This window comes from Macaca thibetana, chromosome 13, assembly GCF_024542745.1.
Source record: "Macaca thibetana thibetana isolate TM-01 chromosome 13, ASM2454274v1, whole genome shotgun sequence".
Taxonomy (NCBI): Eukaryota; Metazoa; Chordata; class Mammalia; order Primates; family Cercopithecidae; genus Macaca; species Macaca thibetana.
In genome coordinates this window covers 64,681,494-64,703,085 of record NC_065590.1, presented here as the reverse complement: position 1 = coordinate 64,703,085, position 21,592 = coordinate 64,681,494, and the positions used below count along the sequence as shown (strand labels likewise).

Sequence of the window (21,592 nt, the reverse complement as noted above, 5' to 3'; positions counted from 1 at the left end):
GTCTTTTTACTAGGAGAACTGAAAGGGGCTGGCAGGCATCTTTGTAACTGAGAATATACTATAAACAAGCAGCAGTATAGAAGGTATAATTTCCAAGATTTTTATTCAACTCAACATGTACTACGTGCCTATGGGTACCCATCATCATCACCTGGAAACTTGCCTCGCGTTGATTAATTATATTCTTACCACGGAGAAGAAGAATAATTAAAAGGGAGGTAAAATAGAATACGAAAGCAGGTCAAAGAAGATCAAATGACTGATTCAAGGCCACCTGACCAACAGAGACATTGTCACCTCCAGGAGACATCTTTGTGCTTCATTCACCAGTAATTTATTGCAAAGTGAAGTTTTGGTTCAGAACAAAAGGGAAGTAAGTCCACTAAGAATGAACTACTGTACACAGATTAACGAAGTTGATGCAACAGATAGTAGCATGTATCATGTATCAGCTGTAGGTGGTTCTCAAAGTCAAAATTTATTAACTATTCAAATGTTCAAGCTGTACAGACTTTTTTCAGATGTGCATACAACATACTTATAACAAAGTTAATTTTTATAAAATATTATTTCCTTAAGAACTGAAGATGGTAAAAAGCTCCAATCACAAATTAATAAAATATTTGATGCCCATTTAAAGATACTATTAAAGGTCTGACAAATACTAAGTAACACAGCTGAATGAGGAAAGTTATGACCCAAATGACTGCATACTTTAATAATCCCATATTAAAATAGAAAACGTCACATAAATTGAGCTGATTTGACATCTTTTTATTAGAAAATAAAAGCTATGTCCATTTAAACCATCATTCCTAAAACAGCTACCAAACAATATAATTATTACCGTAAATCCCAAATGATAATACAATCTTTTCTATCCACATTATCTTCCCCATTGGTTGATACAGTACATCTGATCCTTCCATGACATATACAATGGCCATTAAGGATGACAGTTAACAGTAGTTATGTATATACAGTGAAAATACTAAAACTGACACACAATTAAATAACTACTGTCATTGAGGATAGGGTCAATAAAAATAGTGGTTAAAACCAATACATATTTTATCTGTTCAATCACTTGCTGTCTTTAGCAGTAAAAGTCAAACAACACACATGTATTAATTTTTTCCATAAAATCTTTACATGTTGAAAACACTTTTTAATCCAGGTGCAGATAATTAACAATGAAAAGACATTTCATCTTCTTTCTTACATCCAGGGACTTTATCAGACTTGCATTCACCAGGTGCACAGAAAGAGCAGTAACTGAAAACGCAATTTGACCATAAACTGTTTGCAAGACAGAAGTGTTCTATTTTAAGGCAAGTATCTTTATCACACACATACACAGCAATTTATCCATTGATTAATTTTATCATATGACAGTATCAACCAAGAAACTGAGGTATAACTTTACTCAATATAAGTACAAATGTCAGAAAATGTAAAGACATTCTCAATGTACTTTATATATTTTACCCATAACTAGAGAACTCTTCTCAAAGTTCTTATATGCTCAGAAATAACCGAGATTCTCAATTCTAGAAAAAATACTAGAAATTAAATACTCTAATATCTTTGCATAAGGCTCTCCATATAAGGCTACCTTTGATATAAGGCTACTTCGACGTATTTTCTGAAAATAGCAAAAATGTGCACCAAAATTCAAGGTATTCTGAAACTAAAGAACAAGATCTTGGTCTCGCGAGGGATAGTCACGTGGTTAGTTTATTGATCAAACTTAAGCTAAAAATCAAATTTAAAATGCATCAAATAAAAACGTTTCCTGACAGGGAGTGGTGGCTCATGCCTGTAATCCTAGCACTTCGGGAGTTTGGGGCAGGTGGATTTGCTTGAGCCCAGGAGTTTGAGACCACCCTGGGCAACATGGCGAAACCCCGACTCTATAAAAAAATGCAAAAATTAGCTGGGTGTCATGGCATGTGCCTGTAGTCCCAGCTACTTGGGAGGCTGAGGTGGGAGGATCACTTGAGCCCAGGAGGTTGAGGCTGCAGTGAGCCATTATCTAGCCACTGGACTCAAGCCTGGGGTCAGAGTGAGATCCTGTCTCAAAAAAAAAAAAAAAATTATTTCAACATAAAACTGAACTATCGTTGTATAAAAATGGTTGAATGCATAAGATACTTTTTAGTGCAAAACAGACATACATTATTCTTTACATCAATAAATAGAATATAATCCATTACTTGGTATTCATAATATATGTTAAAAATCTACATTCTGTTACCTTTACAAAAGTAAATCTGTTCTTCACTTTCAAGTTAAAAATGGCCTAAAAGTTTATCTTTGGAGATTTCAAGTCAATGGCTTTCTAAAATGAAGGATAATACAAATCTAAGTCATAGACCATTTGGTACATTAACATGTAAGCCATCAGTTTGGGGCCCTAAAAGGAAAAAATAATTAACTACTACAAAAAGTAGAAAAAATGTACTCCAGATTTATGCTCTAGTCCAAAGACTTATAGTGTCTATGTATTTTTAATTATTGAATTGTCTGATGCAATGACATTCAGTGCTAACTGAATTCATGTTCAAAATATTTTCCTTAAAATGAAAATAGAAAGTATTCATCATCCCATATATGAACTATTAACAAGGTAGATTTTGTTTTTAAGTTTAGCCCAGGCATGGTGGTTCACGTCTGTAATCCCAGCATTTTGGGAGGCCGAGGCAGGTGGCTCATTTGAGGTCAGGAGTTCGAGACCAGCCTGGCCAACATGGTGAAACCCCATCTCTATTAAAAATACAAAAATTAGACAGACGATAGTGGCGCACGCCTATTATCTCAGCTACTCAGGAGGCTGAGGCAGGAGAATCGCCTGAGCCTGGGAGGCAGAGGTTGCGGTGAGCCAAGATTGTGCCACTGCCCTCCAGTTTGGGTGAAAGAGACCCTGTCTCGAAAAAAAAAAAAAAGAAAAGAAAAAGTTTGACAATTACTGCACTCATTTCCTCTACCAAACTCTCAGTGACATTAAGAGAAAAAAACTCTAATTATTTTCACCTAATAATTGAATCAAGTACTCTAGGAAAATGTTCTTCTAATGGGAAGTTTGGTAGGAATTGCTTATTCCATTTCCAAATTAGATCAAAAGAAGGGAAACAAAAGGGGATTCAAAAAGACTAGCTAGCTTAATAAATCATAACAATAAACATTAAAACAGCTGCATACAAAGTAACCAGAAAGATCCACAACTCAAATACCACTTCCACAGTGATGTCAGGTGTCACCTGGTTATGGGGTCTCCTGCTGATTCCTGCAGAAACAAGCACGAGGCTAGGTGTGGTGGCTTGTGCCTGTAATCCCAGCACTTTGGGAAGCTAAGGTGGGCAGATCACTTGAGGTCAGGAGTTCAAAACCTGCCTGGCCAACATGGTGAAACCCCATCTCTACTAAAAATACAAAAATCAGCCAGGTGTAGTGGTGCACTCTTGTAATCCCAGCTACTTGGGAGGCTGAGGGAGGAGGATCACTTGAACCCAGGATGGGGAGGTGGCAGTGAGCCAAGATCATGCCACTATACTCCAGCCTAGGCGACAGAATAAGACTCCATCTCAAAAAGAAAAAAAAAAAAAAAAAAAAAAAAACAGGCAAGAAGCACCCTCGTGTGCCAATCTCACAGAGTTGCTCCTTTGCAAAAATGTCCTAACAGTTGGGGGAAGAATGTGGTATAAGGGGAGAGGAACTCTAAATGTAAATACCAAGATAGATGCTCCTTTATTTGAAGAGATCTAGAAATCTGCTTATTTAGTAATTACATGCCAATGACTTCAATTCAAACACTCACCCTTCTAGAGACTGCCACAAATCAGCCATGGCCTCTGCCCACAGAACGATTCATTTTTGTTATAACTGTGGCTAATCCCAACAGCAATTTGAGCTTACAGTAAAATTCATTTTCTCCTCTTGAGTATACCAGACAGGTCAATCACTGTGACATCTAAGTACTTGCTACTTCCTTCTCATCATGTCGAATCAGCAAAATTTCATTAACATGGTGGGCCAGGGTGTGACTCTGCACAGTCTTTGTGGACCATAGGATGGTACTTCCAACACTTCCTTCTAAAAGAAACTGCTCTGCCCACAGCAATCACCTCACCCAAAAAAACTGCTTCCCCCAGGGCAGGGAGCCTAGCTTGTAAAACCTCTCCCCAACCCAGGTGATGGTAAGACTCAGCTAATGCTACTCTGGAATCTGAAGATGGAAAGTACAAAGAGAATCAACCAGTGGACCTCAAGTAGAGAAGATATGGGAAAAGAAGAGATACAATGCAGGTGAGAGTGATGCCAGACCCTGAGAGGGAGGAGGAAAGAGAACAGAACCACCAGACTCAGCCAGGCAGCTGCTCTTGTGTCCTTACAATAATCACTCCATTACCTCCAGTGACCCGTGTTTTCCTGTAACTAATGAGTCTATAAATACAGAGAGAAAGATACATTTTTGAGAGACTGCTGGCTATAATTTTTTTTCTCTAAGCAAATTTTATTAAGATAACCAACTAGGGGGGCAGACACAGTAGCTCATGCCTGTAATTCCAGCACTTTGGGTGGCCAAGGCAGGCAGATCACTTGAGTTCAGGAGTTCAAGACCAGCCTGGGCAACACAGTGAGACCTCATCTTTACAAAAATTTTAAAAAATTAGCTGAGCGTCATGGTGCACGCCTGTAGTCCTAGCTGCTCGGGAGGCTGAGGTGGGAGGATTGCTTGAGCCCAGGAGGTCGAGGCTACAACGAGCTGTGATCGTGCCACTGCACTCCAGGCTGGGCAACAGAGACTGTCTTAAAATTAAATAAATAAATAAGCTAACCAACTAGGATCAGAGGTTTATTTTCAAAATACTTAAAAATATTAAGCATATTAAGCAGGCCAGGTATGGTGGCTCATGCCCGTAATCCCAGCACTTTGAGAGGCCAAGGCAGGAAGATCACTTGGGCCCAGGAGTTTAAGACCAGCCTGGGCAACATAGTTAGCCCTTGTCTGTACAAAAAAAATTAAAAATTAGCCAGGTGTGGTGGTACGCACCTGTAGTCCCAGCCACCTGGGAGGTTGAGGTGGGAGGATCACTTGAGCCCAGATGGTCGAGGCTGCAGTGAGTCATCATCATGCTGCTGCACTCTAGCCTGGGCCACCATGTGAGATTCTGTTTCAAAAAAACAAAACAAACAAAAAAACCAAACCAAAAAAAGTATTAAGCAAAAATAAAAGACTGATTTTTAGGCCAGGAGTGGTGGCTCACACATGTAATCCCAGAACTTTGGGAGGCTGAGGTGGGCGGATCGCTTGAGGCCAGGAGTTTGAGACTAGCCTGACCAACATGGTGAAACCCCATCTCTACTAAAATTACAAAAATTAGCTGGGTGTACACACACCTGTAATCCCAACTGCTCGGGAGGCTAAGACATGAAAATCACTTGAGCTGGGAGGCAGAGGTTGCCGTGAGCCAAGACCATGCCACTGTACTCCAGCCTGGGCAGACAAAGCGAAACCCTGTCTCAAAAAAAAAAAAAAAGAAAGAATTATAAAACATTAGTACATTTTTAATGAAAAAGTTGCTATAATTTTCATTACTCTATAAATTTTAGGAGTTGTAGCCATTACTCAAGCAGCCAATGACTAATAATTGGGGATCCTGCTATTCCTAAGAATAGTTGTTATGAATAGCACTGAATACATTTATTTTACAGTTATGACAAAGTACATCTCTCTTTGAAAGCCTTTTTTTCCCTGAACATTTTAAATAAATATGTAACATTAAAAATGTAGTGTGCCCAAAATCTTAGATCATAACTCCATTAGGTTTGATATACACATTTGCATTGAAGATTAATATTTGCCTAGAACATTCACAAGATTTATTTAAAATGTGGCCATTAACCAAAGGCCTTTGGGGCATATGTACAAAATTAGAGAATTGTAAGTATTCAGTCAAAAACTACATTAGAAATATTACTCATGAAAAAATGCCAGTGGGGCTCTATCTATGAAAAGTTAGTCAAAACCGGAAAACTCACAAGTGAGCTTCCAACCATTTGAGGAAATGTTGCTTGCAGATAATATTAAGCTTTTCCTCCACTGATTTTAGTAACATAATTCCCTAAAGGAATTTCACAATGATTACACTCATCATGATGAATTACATTTAAAAATCTGGGCTTAGGGCTGGGCATAGTGGTTTCTGCCTTTAACCCCAACACTTTGGGAGGCCAAGGTGGGCGGATCACCTGAGGTCATGAGTTCGAGACCAGCCTGGTCAACACGGCAAAACCCCATCACTAATAAAAATACAGAAAATTAGCCAGGTGTGGTGGCGCATGCCTGTAATCCCAGCTACTCGGGAGGCTGAGGCAGGAGAATCACTGGAACCCGAGAGGCAGAGGTTACAGTGAGCCAAGATAATGCCATTGCACTTTAGCCTGGGTGACAGAGCAAGACTCTGTCCAAAAAAAAAAAAAAAAAAATCTGGGCTTAGTATTAGTGTAAAGGACCCTCAGAATGGGTCTTTCAAGGGCTTTTTGCAGGTACAAGGATCTCTCAGAGCGTATTTTTCAGGGCGAAGCCAGTTGATAGTCATCTCTGTATACCCCACAGTGCCCAGCACAGAAGTGACACTTGTTAGGCAAATGCTCCTGCTTTGTGCACACAAAAGATTAAAATTCAACAACAACAACAGCAACAAGAAAACCCAAAACTTTTCCTAGGGCAATGCTGAAGGTTAATGAACCATCAAGTCTTGTGTTTGGAATACCTCCTCCATCCCAGTAATTCAGTGGTACTTGTGCTTACTGTAAGTACTATGGAAAGATAGGATTAAACACTGTTAGGAAATCCAGTTCCCAGAAATTCAGAGCTGTTTGTCAGCTCTTCTACCAAAATATTCACAAGATAGGTAAAGGAAGAGAACTGAAAGAACTCTAACATTGACCATTCAAGGACACAGAGGCACCTTGTATCCACAACCTCCAGCATTCTCCAAGGAACCTGAAATAACTGAGTTTGAGAAGCATGAGGTCAGGTAATAAACAGGCATTACAACAAACCAACCAACAGAAGCAAGTAATCTTTTCTCTCTCATGTCTCTGTGTCTCTGTATCTTTAGGCAAGTGAACGCAAACTGAAATTAACTTGGGTTAATGAAGAGAAACAGTTTAATGAACTTAGAAACCATTAAATATATACCAATTGAAGAACTGTTTAAAAACCATCAACAAGTACTTCTATGGCTTTGACTTGGTAAATCTATTGTAGAGATTTTAAAACTCACTTCAACAAAATGTATTTCCTGATATAGACAGTACAATAACTCAACTCACGAAGTCTGTCCATTTCTTCATTAAAACTCAGAATCCAATACGCTTTTATGATAAAAACACTCAACAAACCAGGGATAGAAGGATACTTCCTCAACCAAGTAAAGGAAATCTATGGAAAAACCCACAACTAACATCATACTTAGCAATGAAGGACTGGAATTTGTCCCCCAAGATCAGGAAAAAGGCCAAGATGTCCACTTCTATTTGACATTGTACTGTAAGTTCTAACTGGGGCAATTAGAAGAGAAAGAAGTAAGATACCCAGATTGAAAAGAAAGAAATAAAATTATCTCCAGTTGCAGATGGCATGATCTTATATATAGAAAACCCTAAAGAATCCTTAAATAACTATTAGAGCTAATAAAGCATTCAACAAGTATGATGGTTAATTTTAGGTGTCAACTTGACTAGATTAAGGAATAGCTAGAGAACAGGTAAATTATTACTGCTGGGTATATCTGTGAGGGTGTTTCCAGAGATTGGTGTGTGAGTCGGTGGGCTGAGTGGGGAAGATCTACCATCAATGTGGGCAGGCACCATCCAGTTGGTTGAAGGGCCGGGGTGGTGGCTAATGTCTGTAATTTCAGCATTTTGGGAGGCCAAGGCGGGCATATCACTTGAGGTCAGGAGTTCAAGACCAGCCTGGCCAACATGGTGAAACTCTGTCTCTACTAAAAATACAAGTTAGCCAGGCATGGTAGCACACCCCTGTAATCCCAGCTACTTGAGAGGCTGAGGCAGGAGAATCGCTTGAACCCGAGAGGTGGGGTTGCAGTGAGCTGTGATGGTGCCGCTGTACTCCAGCCTGGGTGACAGAGCAGAACTCCATCTCAAAACAAAACAAAACAAAGCAAAACAAAAAAAAATTGGCTGAAGGACCAGACAGAACAAAAAAGACAAAGAAAAGGTAATTTCTTCTCTTTCCCTTAGAGCTGGGGACACTCTTCTCCTACCCTTGCACATCAGAATTCCAGGCTCTCTGGCCTTTGGACTGCAGTCACAAAAATAAAATACTTGGGAGTAAGTTAAACCAAACAAATGCAAGGCTTGTACACTGAAAACTACAAAACATTGTTGAAAGAAATTAAAGAAGACCTAAGTGAATCGAAAGGCACCTCATACTCATAGATTAGAAGACAATATGAATAAGATGCTACTCCTCTAATTTATCTACAGATTCAATGTATTCACTATCAAAATTCCAACTAAATTTTTTTGCAGAAATGGACACACCAATCCTAAAATTCCTAGAGTAATACAAGGAATGGCCAGGCACTATAGCCTACACCTGCAATCTCAATACTTTGAGATGCTAAGGTGGAAGGATTGCTTGAGCCCAGGATTTCAAAACCAGCCCGAGCAACACAGGGAGACCCTATCTCTACAAAAAAAAAATTTTTTTAATTAGCTAGACATGGTGGTACATGCTTGTGCTTCCAGCTGCTCAGGAGGCTGAGATGGGAAGATCCTTTGAGCCCAGGAAGAGGTTAAGGTTGTGGTGAGCTATGATCGCAGCACTGCACTCCAGCCTGAGCTGGAGTGAGACACTGTCTCAAAAAAAAAAAAAAAAAAGAGAGAGAGAGAGAAAGAAAAAAAGATAATAAAAAAGAAACAAAGAAACACAAGGGACCCGGAATAGCCAAAATAATTTTAAAAATGGAATTGCTTGAACCTGGGAGACAGAGGTTGCAGTGAGTCGAGATCACACCGCAGCACTCCAGCCTAGGCAACAAGAGTGAAACTCCATCTCAAAAAAAAAAAAGGAAGAGAGACTCATACTTCCTGATTTCCAAACTTACTACAAAGACACAATCTTTTGTGTTGTTCTGGCATAAAAATCGACACACAGATCACTAGAATAGAATTGAGAGTCTAGAAATAAACCCACACATCTATGGTCAATTGATTTTTGACAAAAGTGCCAATACCATTACATGGGGAAAGACTGATCTTTTCAACAACTGGATATCTACATGCAAAAAATAAATAAATAAAACTGGACTCCTACTTCATAACATATGCAAAAATTAACTCAAAATGTATCAGAGACCTAAAGACAGGCATTAACACTATAAAACTCTTAAAAGAAAACAGGGCCGGGCACAGTGGCTCACACCTGTAATCCCAGTACTTTGGGAGGCCAAGGCGGGTGGATCACCTGAGGTCAGGAGTTTGAGACCACCCTGGCCAACATAGTGAAACCCTGTCTCTACTAAAAATACAAAAATTAGCCAGGCATGGTGGCACATGCCTGTAATCCCAGCTACTCAGGAGGCTGTGGCAGGAGAATCGCTTGAACCTGGGAGGCGGAGTTTGCAGTAAGCCGAGATCGCACCATTGCACTGCACTCCAGCCTGGGCGACAAGAGCGAAACTTCATCTCAAAAAATAAAATAAAATAAAATTCTTAAGAAAACACATAGGAGTTAATCTTCATGACCTTTAGTTTATTAGACATGACACCAGAAGCCAGAGACAAGAGAAAAAAACAGATAAATTGGGCTACATCAAAATTTAAAACGTGTGCTGCAAATGATACATACCACTAAGAAAGTGAAAAGACAACCCTCAGAATAAAAGAAAATATTTGCAAATCGTACATTTGATAAGGATCTAGTATCCAGAATAAACAACTCTTAAAATCCAACAAATTTTTTAAAAACCTATTTTTTTAAAGGCAAAGGGTTTAAACGTAGACATTTCTCCAAAGAATAGATGAAAAGACGACCAACAGCATTAGTCATTAGGCAAATGCAAGTCATAACCACAGGGAGATAACCATGTCATACCCACTGTGATGGCTATTATTTTTTAAAAAGGAAAACAACAAGAGTTGGGGAGGATGTGGAGAAACTGGAACTCTCACACATTGCTGGTGGGAATCAAATTGCTCAGCTGCTTTGGAAAACAGTTTGGCAGCTCCTCAAAAAGTTAAACATTAGCATCTAACCTGGCAATTCCATTCCTAGGTTTATATCCAAGAGAAAAAGAAACCCTATGTCCACATGATAATTTGTACATGAATGTCATAGCAGCATTATTCATAACACTCAAAAAGTAGAAACAAGACAAGTGTCCATCAACTTAGGCATGGATAAACAAAATGCAATCTACCCATACAAGGAAATATTATTCAGTCATAAAAAGGAATGATGTACTGATACATGCTACAACATGGATGAACCTTGAAAACATGACACAAGGTGAAAGAAGGCAGACACAAAAGGTCGGCCACATATCATATGACTCCATTTATATGAAATGTCCAGAACAGGCAAATCCACAGAGACAGAAAGTAGATTAGTGGTTGCCAGGGGATGGGTGGAGTGGAAATGGGTAGTGACTGCTAATGGGCACAGGGTACATGACAATGTTCTGGGGTTAGATAGTGGTGATGGTTATATAGCTCTATAAATATATTAAAAACCATAGAACTGTACATTTTAAGATAACAAATTTTATGGCATATGAATTATATCTCATTTTTTAAAAAAAACGCATTGTTAGGACCACCCCATATTTATTTAGTTCCATTTTTAAACTTCCCTAAAAACTCTTCCTAGTTAGACTAAAGCTTGTCTACAGAGCCACAGTGCCAACAACACTGACTGGTCAAGGTAGTCATGTACCCAGGAACTACCCTCATTTCCTTCTCTGGCCACTCAGTTGCCTCTTGGCACGGTGAAGACATGCTTAACACTCACTTGTGTAGGATTAAACAGAATAGAGTGTGAGTCGCTGAACTGAGAAAGGGCAAAGCAGAAAAGAGCTAGAACAGGGAATAAAAAGAAGGTATCCATCTATCATCCCAGCCACCCCTTAGAAAACTTTTGTGAGGACCATAAAAACCACACTTTCTCAGTTGACAAAATTCCTCATCCTTAGGTCAAACATTATAATTCCTCAAATCTGATTTTACACATACTGGCTTTTTAATAAAATCTGATTCTGTTTTGACCCTTATACAAGAATGCCCTTCTCAAAAGAACTTGCTCTTTGATACATGCATGAAAAATGAAATATTTTTTAAAATTTCCTTTAGGGGATGATTCATAACACAACAGAAGGGTGACAAACAGGTTAGATTTCCCAATTGAGTTCCTGTACATATCTATCATTGTATAAAATATGGAGACATTTACAACCCTTTTTTCCCATACGAATGTCTAGAAACTCACCTATTACATGAAGTGGGGTGTACCTAATTATTTCTTACATGCCATACTGTTCCTATCTCTACCTCGTACTACAGCACAAAAAGATGCATACATAAAAAAATATATTTAAGAAAAAGGCACACAAATATATGTGTGCCCAGTTTCTGATCTTTTCAAACAGGGTTAACTAGGAATCTAATAAAAAGTAGTTTTCATTAAATTAATATAAGTCAAATCTTAGAAAGAAAGCAACCATGACCCATCATTCTAACTTTAAAACTAGAATATGTATATGATTTGTATTATTTATTGTTTTTAAGAGCCTTCCAAATGGTAAGAATTACTGAATAAAAAATAAAGGTACGAGATTAAGCAGTTTATCTCAAAGCAAAACATCTGAAGTTTCCACCTCTGTCCTAGGAACAAAAATAAACAACCTTCACATAGATCTGAAAGCTAAGCCTTACACAGATTTTATGATTTCCATTTTACTTCAGAGTATATAGTATAAAAGCATGGGTATGGTTTAATTTTTTATTTTATTTTACCAAACAGCACTGACATAGGTATGGTTTTAAAAAATAAATATGTGGGCCAGGTGCGCTGACTCACTCCTGTAATCCCAGCACTTTGGGAGGCTGAGGTAGAGACCACCTGAGGTCAGGAGATCGAGACAAGCCTGGCCAACATGGCAAAACCCCGTCTCTACTAAAAATACAAAAATTAGCAGGGCGTGATGGTGGGCGCCTATAATCCCAGCTACTTGGGAGGCTGAGGCAGGAGAATTGTTTGAACCCAGGAAGTGGAGGTTGTAGTGAGCTGAGATTGCGCCATTGCACTCCAGCCTGAGCAACAAGAGTGAAACTCTGTCTCCAAAAAAAAAACCAAAAAATGTATCACTTCAATCACATAATAAACGTTCCACTTTTATCACAGCTTAGAATTTGTAACTATAAATATTACTCTCTACTAAGAAAGTAAAATTATCTTGTCTTCTATATTGTAGAGAAAGACAGCATGGAATTCTATCAGAGTTATAAGATCGAGGTTGTAACATGCAGATGAAAAACAATACCTAAGTTGAACAAATCATCATATATTACTACAGCAAATGTCATTGCTTGAGCCCAGGAGTTTGAGACCAGCCTCGGTAACATAGGGAGACCCCGTCTCTACTACAAAACAAAAACAAACCAATACACACTACAAACTGCCTCCACTCTGTCATGGGCAGAACTATAGAATTATTTCCAAATAACACAAATAACTGAAGTGGGGGTGATCCTATCTAATATAAAATTATAGGAAATTTTAGTTTTAGTTTTAATACAGTGCTGCATAAATAAGTACACCAAAGCACTACTTCAGATATAAATAACATAGAATCACTTACTCTTGGTAGGTAAAAGCCAAATAACATTCTCCCTTCACTTTCATGTACTAAATGTTATTATTACATTTGGTACAGTCTTGTTGATATTTTAAAAGATAAACCAAAGAATTCCCACCAAAGCTACTTAAAATGTATTTGTTTAAATTACAGCATAAATGCAGATTATCAAGTTCAATTTTCTAAGCAAATAACAGTAAACTGACAATTGAGCTTATGCTAATAGTCAAAAGCTCCAGTACTTATTGAGAATATTTGGAAGATCCAGAAAAATCTGAAAGTTTGGGCATACGTTAACCACAGAATGGGACAATATAATCATGCTTCTGGATGACATTTCACAAATTTATGGAAGGCCTCACTGCAAATGAGGCAGTAAATCATTAGTCTACTTTCAGAGGCAGAACTGATATGCCCAGGCCTCTGAGTGCAGATGGGCTCTGGAAAACCAGGAAGTGAAACACCATATGAAAAAACGCTGAACAAACAGAGAAGTAAATGGATGCAACCTTTCCTGACCAAAATGGAACTTTCCAGAACATTCCATTAAAGCTTCAACCCATGTTACTTGACATTTCTCATTTCTCAGCCTGGTTCTGAGAATGTCCTAAATAATGCAGTGACAACTATCAAATACCTGTACTTATTTGTATACATGTGGATGGGTGCACAACTATATGGTAATTTTAAAAATTCTACAGAAAACCTGAGTTCCTTATGCATTTGTCTCAAGCCCTCCTTCTTGACATCTAAGGCTTCTAAAAGCAATATATATCTCTTTTATATTTTTATCATAAAAATAAACTCTGTCGATTATATATTATTGTACATATATAATTTTTTTTTTAGAGAGAGTTTCCCTCTGTCACCCATGCTGGAGTACAGTGGATCTCAGCTCACTGGAACCTCCACCTCCCAGGTTCAAGTGATTCTCATGCCTCAACCTTCTGCGTAGCTGGGATTACATTCATGTGTCACCAAGCCTGGCTAATTTTTTGTATTTTTAGTAGAGACAGGGTTTTGCTATGTTGGCCAGGCTGGTTTTGAACTCCTGACCTCAAGTGATCCACCCACCTTGGCCTCCCAAACTGCTGGGATTACAGGCATGAGCCACCATGCCCGGCAATAATTGCTTCTTAATTCAAACTTAAAAAAAAAAAAAGAAAGAAAAGAAAGAAAGAAAAAGAAAACACATGGGGAACGCCAAAGCCCTAAAGAAAAATTTTTCTTTTTTTTTTTTTTGAGATGGAGTTTCACTTTTGTCACCCAGGGTGGAGTACAAAGGTGCTATCTCGGCTCACTGCAACCTCTGCCTCCCTGGTTCAAGTGATTCTTCTGCCTCAGCCTCCCAAGTAGCTGGGATTACAGGCACCACGATGCCCAACTAGTTTTTGTATTTTTAGTAGAGATGGGTTTTCACCATGTTGGCCAGGCTGGTCTCGAACTCCTGACCTCAGGTGATCTACCTGCCTCAGCCTCCCAAAGTGGTGGAATTACAGGCGTGAGTCACCATGCCCGGCCGAGAAAATATTTTTAAAAGAAATCCTTCATGCATTCCGAAGTTACAAAATTCTTAAAGGAAGTATATCCAGAGTACTAAGCCAAAAGTCTGGAAATCAAGCTTCTGGGACCTAACCTGACACTAGAGTGACCATGGCTAAATTACAACCCACTGGGAGCAGAGTTCCCTGGTTGCTAACATTTGGATCGGACAAAAGGCATACAACTGGGCCAAAATAGACCAGAAGGTTTCCACAACCCCCTTAGTTCCAACTTCCTATGACCCTATAAAATGATTAGACTATGTTTGATTGAATTGTATATTGCACACCATAAGGGAATGTACATTTATGAAGAGTCAGAGGACTCGAAATAGTCTATGACACTATGCATTAAGTTTGGAGTTACACAGCTGAATAGTAATACAGGGCTAGGAGCTTTCAATGTTTTATTTTTCATTTCTATGGAAAAGAGGTGAAGTGGACAGAAGGGATGTCTGAAATTCTATCCTGAGGCTTTAATATTTCAAATATTGTTTTGCATCTTTTTGTCTATTTTCTTTAAAAAGAAAAAAAAAGAGGAAAATAAGCTGCTATTAGCAAATACCAAGCCAACAGGGAAAATTCTCCCAACACCAACATCCAAATTAACCCCATCTCCACCTCTTCCAGATCACAGGACATCTGGACAAAGGTTTAAAAAGAGAAAAATTATTTTGACTTATTGACAGCCATTGTGGAAATAACTTTTCAGAAAGTACGAACTTACAAATGGGTAGTTATAAGTAACTAAAAAACCCAAGAACAAATGCAACTGTTTCAATTAGCAACAATGACAATACAGTAATAAAAGTCTTGAATTTGTTCACTTTCTAATGTATTCCCTAATTTTGTTTTTGTAATCCTAAAAATCCCATTTTAGAGAATACAAAACAAGTTACAGATTAGATCAAGTCATGTAAATTCAGGTGTGGTAAAATCAGATTAAAGATTCAGAGATGAGGGCTTTTTTCCTCTTTGGGTATTTTAATTTAGGATAATGTCTGATTTACTGGTACCACTATAGATATTAATGAAAACATTTCTGCCACGAAGACTGAGTTATAAGAGATGTCTGTAAGTATAGCTAAGAAAGAAGTGATACTTAATGGGTTTTTTTTAAAAAGCAGCAACAGGCCAGGCACAGTGTCTCATGCCCATAATCCCAGAGCTTTGGGAGGCTGAGGTGGGTGGAATGCTTGAGGCCAGGAGTTTGAGGCCAGCCTGGGCAACATAGTGAGACCCCTATCTCCACAAAAAAAATAAAAATAAAAAAATTAACCAGCATGGTGATGCACACCTATAGTCCTAGCAACTTGGGAGGTTGGGGTGGGAGGACTGCTTAAGCCTAGGAGTTGGAGACTGCAGTGAGCTATGATCACACCAGTGCACTCCAGCCTGGTCAACCAAGCAGAACTCTGTCTCTAGAAAAAAATAAATAAATAATGATAAAAGTAGTAACACTCTGGGAAAGTTACAAGAAAATGCTGTTCCTAAAAAAAATAACATCCATGAAGACAAAACCCTAATACATATTTTTTCATTTATGAATGAACTACTCTATCACATCTCATCGTCTCCTTATAAATGGGTAGCTTAACTGCCACTAGCATTTATCCAACATGCTTCTTTATGAAAATTGGTCCTGTGGAAAGTCTGGAATCACCAACAAGAGATTTCACACTTGTTACCTAAGGGTAGTATGAAATCTGTGTGTATATTTGCATATGTACATGCCATATATATATATATACACACACACACATACATATATATATATAACTATAGATGTATGCTTCTCCTTGTCTCTTCACACAGAAGTTTCTCCCCTCAAATCAGTCAACTGTTTGTGCCCGAGTCTGTAACAGACACTGTCGGGGATATAAAGGTGTATGCATGAGAGAGGATCCCAGCTCTCAAGACAGTTAAAATTTACTTGGGAAGATAGGACATATTCACATAAAGCGGTCCCAGTACCAGTAAAATTGATGGATATCATATTTTTATTAGTAATATGGAGGTGCTGTCATCTGCACATTGTTTGCATGAACCACAAAGCTTTAATCCAAATAGGTAAGAAAAAATAAATCCATGCCATTTATTTCAATTATATTAGAATACAATAAATATACAATAAATAATCGAATTTCTTTTGAGTATGTAAGAAATAGCATACCAGCAGTAGTAGGGAAGATAAGGCAAGATATTTAATGGCCAAAGTATTACATAAGCTTAGGAAAGGAAATTAAGGAAAAGAAAACAGTTTTGCTATTATTACCTCAGCATGACAATGACAAAGAAGTGTGATTTTTCCAGGCTTTTCTCAGAACCCAGAGGTGTGTGAAGATTAAACTGCTAGGCTAGGTTTCCGGAGATCCAGGTGTTAGCCCTGACTCCTTCACAGTTATATCCTCTCCTGCCCTGATTTTCTATCTGTAATAGTTGAGGTTTGAACTAGATGATGGCTACAATTCCTTTAATGAACACTTCTGGTAACCCTTTATTTGATAAATATATCCAGGTCCTTCATCCTACCCACCACTTCCCAATCCCTGTCTTCTCTACCCCTGACAAAATTACTGTGTACAACATTCCATTTTTTATGAATCTGTCACTAATTATTTGTGTTTATATATACACTAACTTCTTTATGGTAACTGGTTGAAAAAGTGAAATTCTAACTCCTATTGCTAAAATTTAGTTACTAAACAATCATCACTTTTACATTACCTAGTCCTAATAATCTAGCCAGATTAACATGGCGTATTAGTCAATATTCTTACAAGAAGAGTTTTGCTGTAGCTGTGATTCACAATGGTTAAAGATCAGATCAAATAATTATGTATCCATTGCTTTTACTGGCTTAAAATTGACTTAGCTACACAGCAACTAAGAGTACAGTAATATTTAATTTCTTCCTTTTATGACAATCCAGTGACAACACATAAGTATGACTTTGGTACTAAAAGGCTATATAAATATCCTTTCATCTGATAAGTCTTATTAAACCTCTAGTGTTTGGGGGAAGAGGTTAAGAGAAGAAGAGATTGTAATATTGAGTCATCTCAAATTATTCCTATTATAATTTTTATGTTGGAAGTATTCTTGTTTGGACATCTAAATATTAGGACAGTTATCACCTAGGAACAGCAATGAATTCAAATATTATCCAGTAAGATGCTAAACAACACAAGCTCTCATCAATTCTTAAATACCTTTTGAGTCATTTCAGTAAAGAGATAAATCCAAAATGGAAAAGGGAGAACATACTCAAGCTTCCATGAAGCTGCACAATAAGGTGAATAATTGGCACAAAAATAAAGCAAATAATTGAGAAGTATGCTGGAAAAGTCTTTCAAATACTATTCTTGCTTGTATCTAGCTCTATTATACAGTTTAAATTTTGGCCAAATTTTTTAAGTATTTGTTAAACAGTTCCTGCATGTGACATATGTTTCCAGGATACTTCTGACATTGATATGAGAAATTATAAAACATTTAGAAATGAAAATGTTACTCTCAAACAAAAAACATTATAAGTTCCAAGCTTCTGAATTCATAAGATGGAAAAACACTTGGAAAATTGTACCTTTCTGTTTTAAAATGTTCAAATAAGGTATTTTTAAAAAATGTGTAATAATTCAAGGAAATGGGAAAACAAGTCCAAATAAAACCAGGTCCTAAAAGTTTACTCTAGGAGTCATTATTCTTCCTTTGCAGTCTCAATTCTATTTACTCCATAATAAGTAAACTGTTTTATCCCTTCGGCTGGGAAGGATAATTTTTACCCTACCAAGATGATGACAATGCCACTGCAGTGCTCACCCAGCAAGAAACACATAAATATGAAGTAGCATCAGGTCTTTCTATGAAGTGTATGCAAGAATTGATTTGCAATGCATTAATTCAGGAATTCAGCAGAGAGGCTCCTACTATACCTAGCAGATCTAAACTTGAGCTCATGATAACACTGCACAAAGCTATGGTAGATAAAAGTGATAGGTAATGCCAATAGAACAATTCCACTGACAACACAAACTCCTCCAAGAATTCTTCCAGGCACTGTGATAGGATACATATCTCCATAGCCAACTGTAGTCATAGAGATAATCACCCACCAGCAGGCAGCGGGAATGCTGGTGAAGTCCTTGTTGGATGTTTCCAGGTCCAGCCCATGTTCAAGAAGCTGAGAAAGTGCACTAAAGATTGCCATGGCAACACAAATGAAGACAAGTAACATAACCATCTCTCGGTAGCAACGTTTGAGAGTCAAACCGAGTGTCTGAAGACCAATGAAGTGACGGGCAAGCTTAATCACCCAAAAAATCCTCATCATTCTAAGTACCCTCAAGGTGACTCCAGCCCTCTGGAGTTGAGAGTTCTCGCCTGTAAACACTGTCATCAACACGGAGATGTAATACGGTGTGATTGCCAGTAAATCTATGATGTTCAGGGGTCTCTTGACAAACTCACACTTGTTTTTGGAGACAATGAACCTCACGATGCACTCTGCAGTGAACCAACCTATGCAGATAGCTTCAATTATCCTGTCAAGAGAACAAAAGAAGAATTGATCATTTTATTTTTAAGCATTTTAATAGCTCTTAGATTTCTTCAGATAGTACTACACTGACATACTAATTCAGTTACTTTTCCAGAAAACATAAAGAACAATGTTACCAACATCATATCACCAGGACGCACGCAACAGAACAACAAATCAATTCAGATGAAAATTAAGGCCAGGTGCAGTGGCTCACGTGTGTGATCCCAGGTCTTTGGAAGGCTGAGGTGGGTGAATCGCTTGTGCCCAAGAGTTCGAGACCAACCTGGGCACCACAGCAAAACCTCATCTCTACAAAAAAAAATACAAAAACCAGCCGGGTGTGGTGACACACAACTTGGGAGGCTGACGTGGGAGGATCACCTGAGCCTGGGAAAGTCAAGGCCAGAGTGAGCCATGACTGTGCCACTGGACTCCAGCCAGGGTGACAGAAAGAGACCCTGTCTCAAAAATTTAAAAAAAAAAAAAAAATTGAACTTGATAAAGTTCTTACTTCTATGCTGCAATACTATTAAAATTATTTTTTTACTTGCCACTAATACTTATAAAAAAGATCTCTCTTATTTGGTAGTTTGAAATTAACTTATCCTCAGTTGGCCACAACATGAAATTTAACTTACTCTTGTAGGACAGTGGTTCTCAGCTGTGATACCAGTTCTGAGGTGGATTGGAAGGGCATTATTCCCACAGAATGTGAACATATCTAAGTTTTTTGATGGGCTATTTCTTGGTAACTTACAGTCAATGCAAGATCATTTCCTAAAATGTGAATCTTCCTTCCCTTCCAATAGGCTTGTATGGGAGACACTGGCAGTGAGCAAGTTTATGGGGTACTGGGTGAGTGCCCTCACCAAGAACACACTAGGTCACAACCATTCTAAAAAGGCTCCCAGCAGAAACAAGGCCAGGTACTCCCACATTGGAGTAAAATGGCCACTAGGATTTTCCCAAAGACCACAACTACTTTGTCTTCCATCATCATTTTTACACAGCACATATTTTAAAAAGACTACATTTTACCTAGAGCAATATTTACCAGCCTTTCTGCATTACTGCATGCACTGAAAATAATTGCATGTATACAGCACACTGAAGTTAAGGGGTAGGATTCCTTTTTTTTTTGAGACGAAGTCTCACACTGTCGCCCAGGCTGGAGTGTAGTGACGCCATCTCAGCTCACTGCAACCTCTGCCTCCCAGGTTCAAGCAATTCTCCTGCCTCAGCCTCTCCAGTAGCTGGGACTACAGGCGTCTGCCACCATGGCCGGCTAATTTTTGTATTTGTAGTAAAGATGGAGTTTCACCATGTTGGCCAGGCTGGTCTCGAACTCCCTACCTAAGGTGATCCGCCCACCTCAGCCTCCCAAAGTGCCAGGATTACAGCCACGAGCCACCACACCCAGCCAATGGGTAGGATTCTTGAAGAAGCCAGCATCCTGGGAGCTCTAGACCCCCCGGCCCTCAGCCCACACACCCCAAAGCTGAGAAAATCAAGTTTCAACACCTCTGGCCCTGTGAGTGGTAACTTGAAGGTAATTTTAAATTTAATTAACATTTTAAAATTTTTTATTTTTTTAATTGAGATGGAGTCTCACTCTGTCACCCAGGCTGCAGTGCAGTGGCACGATCTCGGCTCACTGCAACCTCTGCCACCTGGGTTCAAGCAATTCTTGTGCCTCAGCCTCCTAAGTAGCTAGGACTACAGGCACATGCCACCAACCCCAGCTAATTTTTTTATATTTTTAGTAGAGACGGGGTTTCACCATGTTGGCCAGGCTGGTCTTGGACTTCTGACCTCAAGTGATCCGCCCACCTTGGCCTCCCAAAGTGCTGGAATTACAGGCATGCCACTATGCCCAACCCAAAATTTTTTCAATTCTGAATTAAAAGTTATAATTATTATACCATCACTTGTTTTTCTCCACATAATTCTTTCTCACCACTAACTTAAACCCAAACATTAGAAGTACAATGGAGAGAGAAGAAACTGGAGTAAGTGGGAGGTGAGCAGGTGGGGCAACATTTTGAAAAGAAGTACTCAAAGTGCATTCCACAGAACACAAGTGGTACTTGATGTTACTCACAGAAATGAATAAATACAATTAACCATGTTTCCCTATTGTAGGGCTTTACAGGGCTGTAAAGATTAACTTTATTTATTAACTTTTATTTTCTGAATAGGTATCCACATTCACATGGTTTAAATCACATGATTTTGGCCAGGTGCAGTGGCTCACACCTGTAATCCCAGCACTTTGGGAGGCCGAGGTGGGAGGATCACAAGGTCAGGAGATCGAGACCATCCTGGCTAACATGGTGAAACCCCGTCTCTACTAAAAATACAAAAAATTAGCTGGGCGTGGTGGCGGGCGCCTGTAGTCCCAGCTACTGGGGAGGCTGAGGCAGGAGAATGGTGTGAACCCAGGAGGGGGAGCTTGCATTCAGCCGAGATTGCGCCACTGCACTCCAGTGACAGAGCGAGATTCCGTCTCAAAAAATAAATAAATTAATTAATTAATTAATCACATGATTAAAAAAGAAAAAAGAGTATAGAAAGAAAAGTCTCAGGCCAGGCATAGTGGCTCATGCTTGTAATCCCAGCAC

The 21,592-nt window shown here is 38.7% G+C and overlaps 2 protein-coding genes and 1 non-coding gene across 8 annotated transcripts in view; 1 reads left to right on the top strand and 2 right to left on the bottom strand.

Annotated features, from left to right (window-relative positions):
- Positions 1–21,592, bottom strand: part of LOC126934205 (cytochrome c oxidase subunit 7A-related protein, mitochondrial) — a 723,522-nt gene that overhangs the window by 95,432 nt on the left and 606,498 nt on the right. The gene's annotated exons all lie outside the window — the stretch shown is intronic.
- On the top strand, positions 14,845–14,904 carry LOC126934558 (small nucleolar RNA SNORD75). The gene has a single exon (XR_007719021.1). It is a non-coding gene; the product is annotated as a small nucleolar RNA SNORD75 (small nucleolar RNA).
- The window catches only part of KCNG3 (potassium voltage-gated channel modifier subfamily G member 3), a 57,814-nt gene continuing 52,632 nt past the window's right edge, over positions 16,411–21,592 (bottom strand). For both annotated transcript variants that reach the window (XM_050754802.1, XM_050754803.1), the window contains exon 2: positions 16,411–18,972. In XM_050754802.1, the coding sequence (XP_050610759.1) occupies positions 18,327–18,972 (646 nt within the window). In that variant the 3' untranslated portion in view covers positions 16,411–18,326. The remainder of the gene's footprint in view (positions 18,973–21,592) is intronic.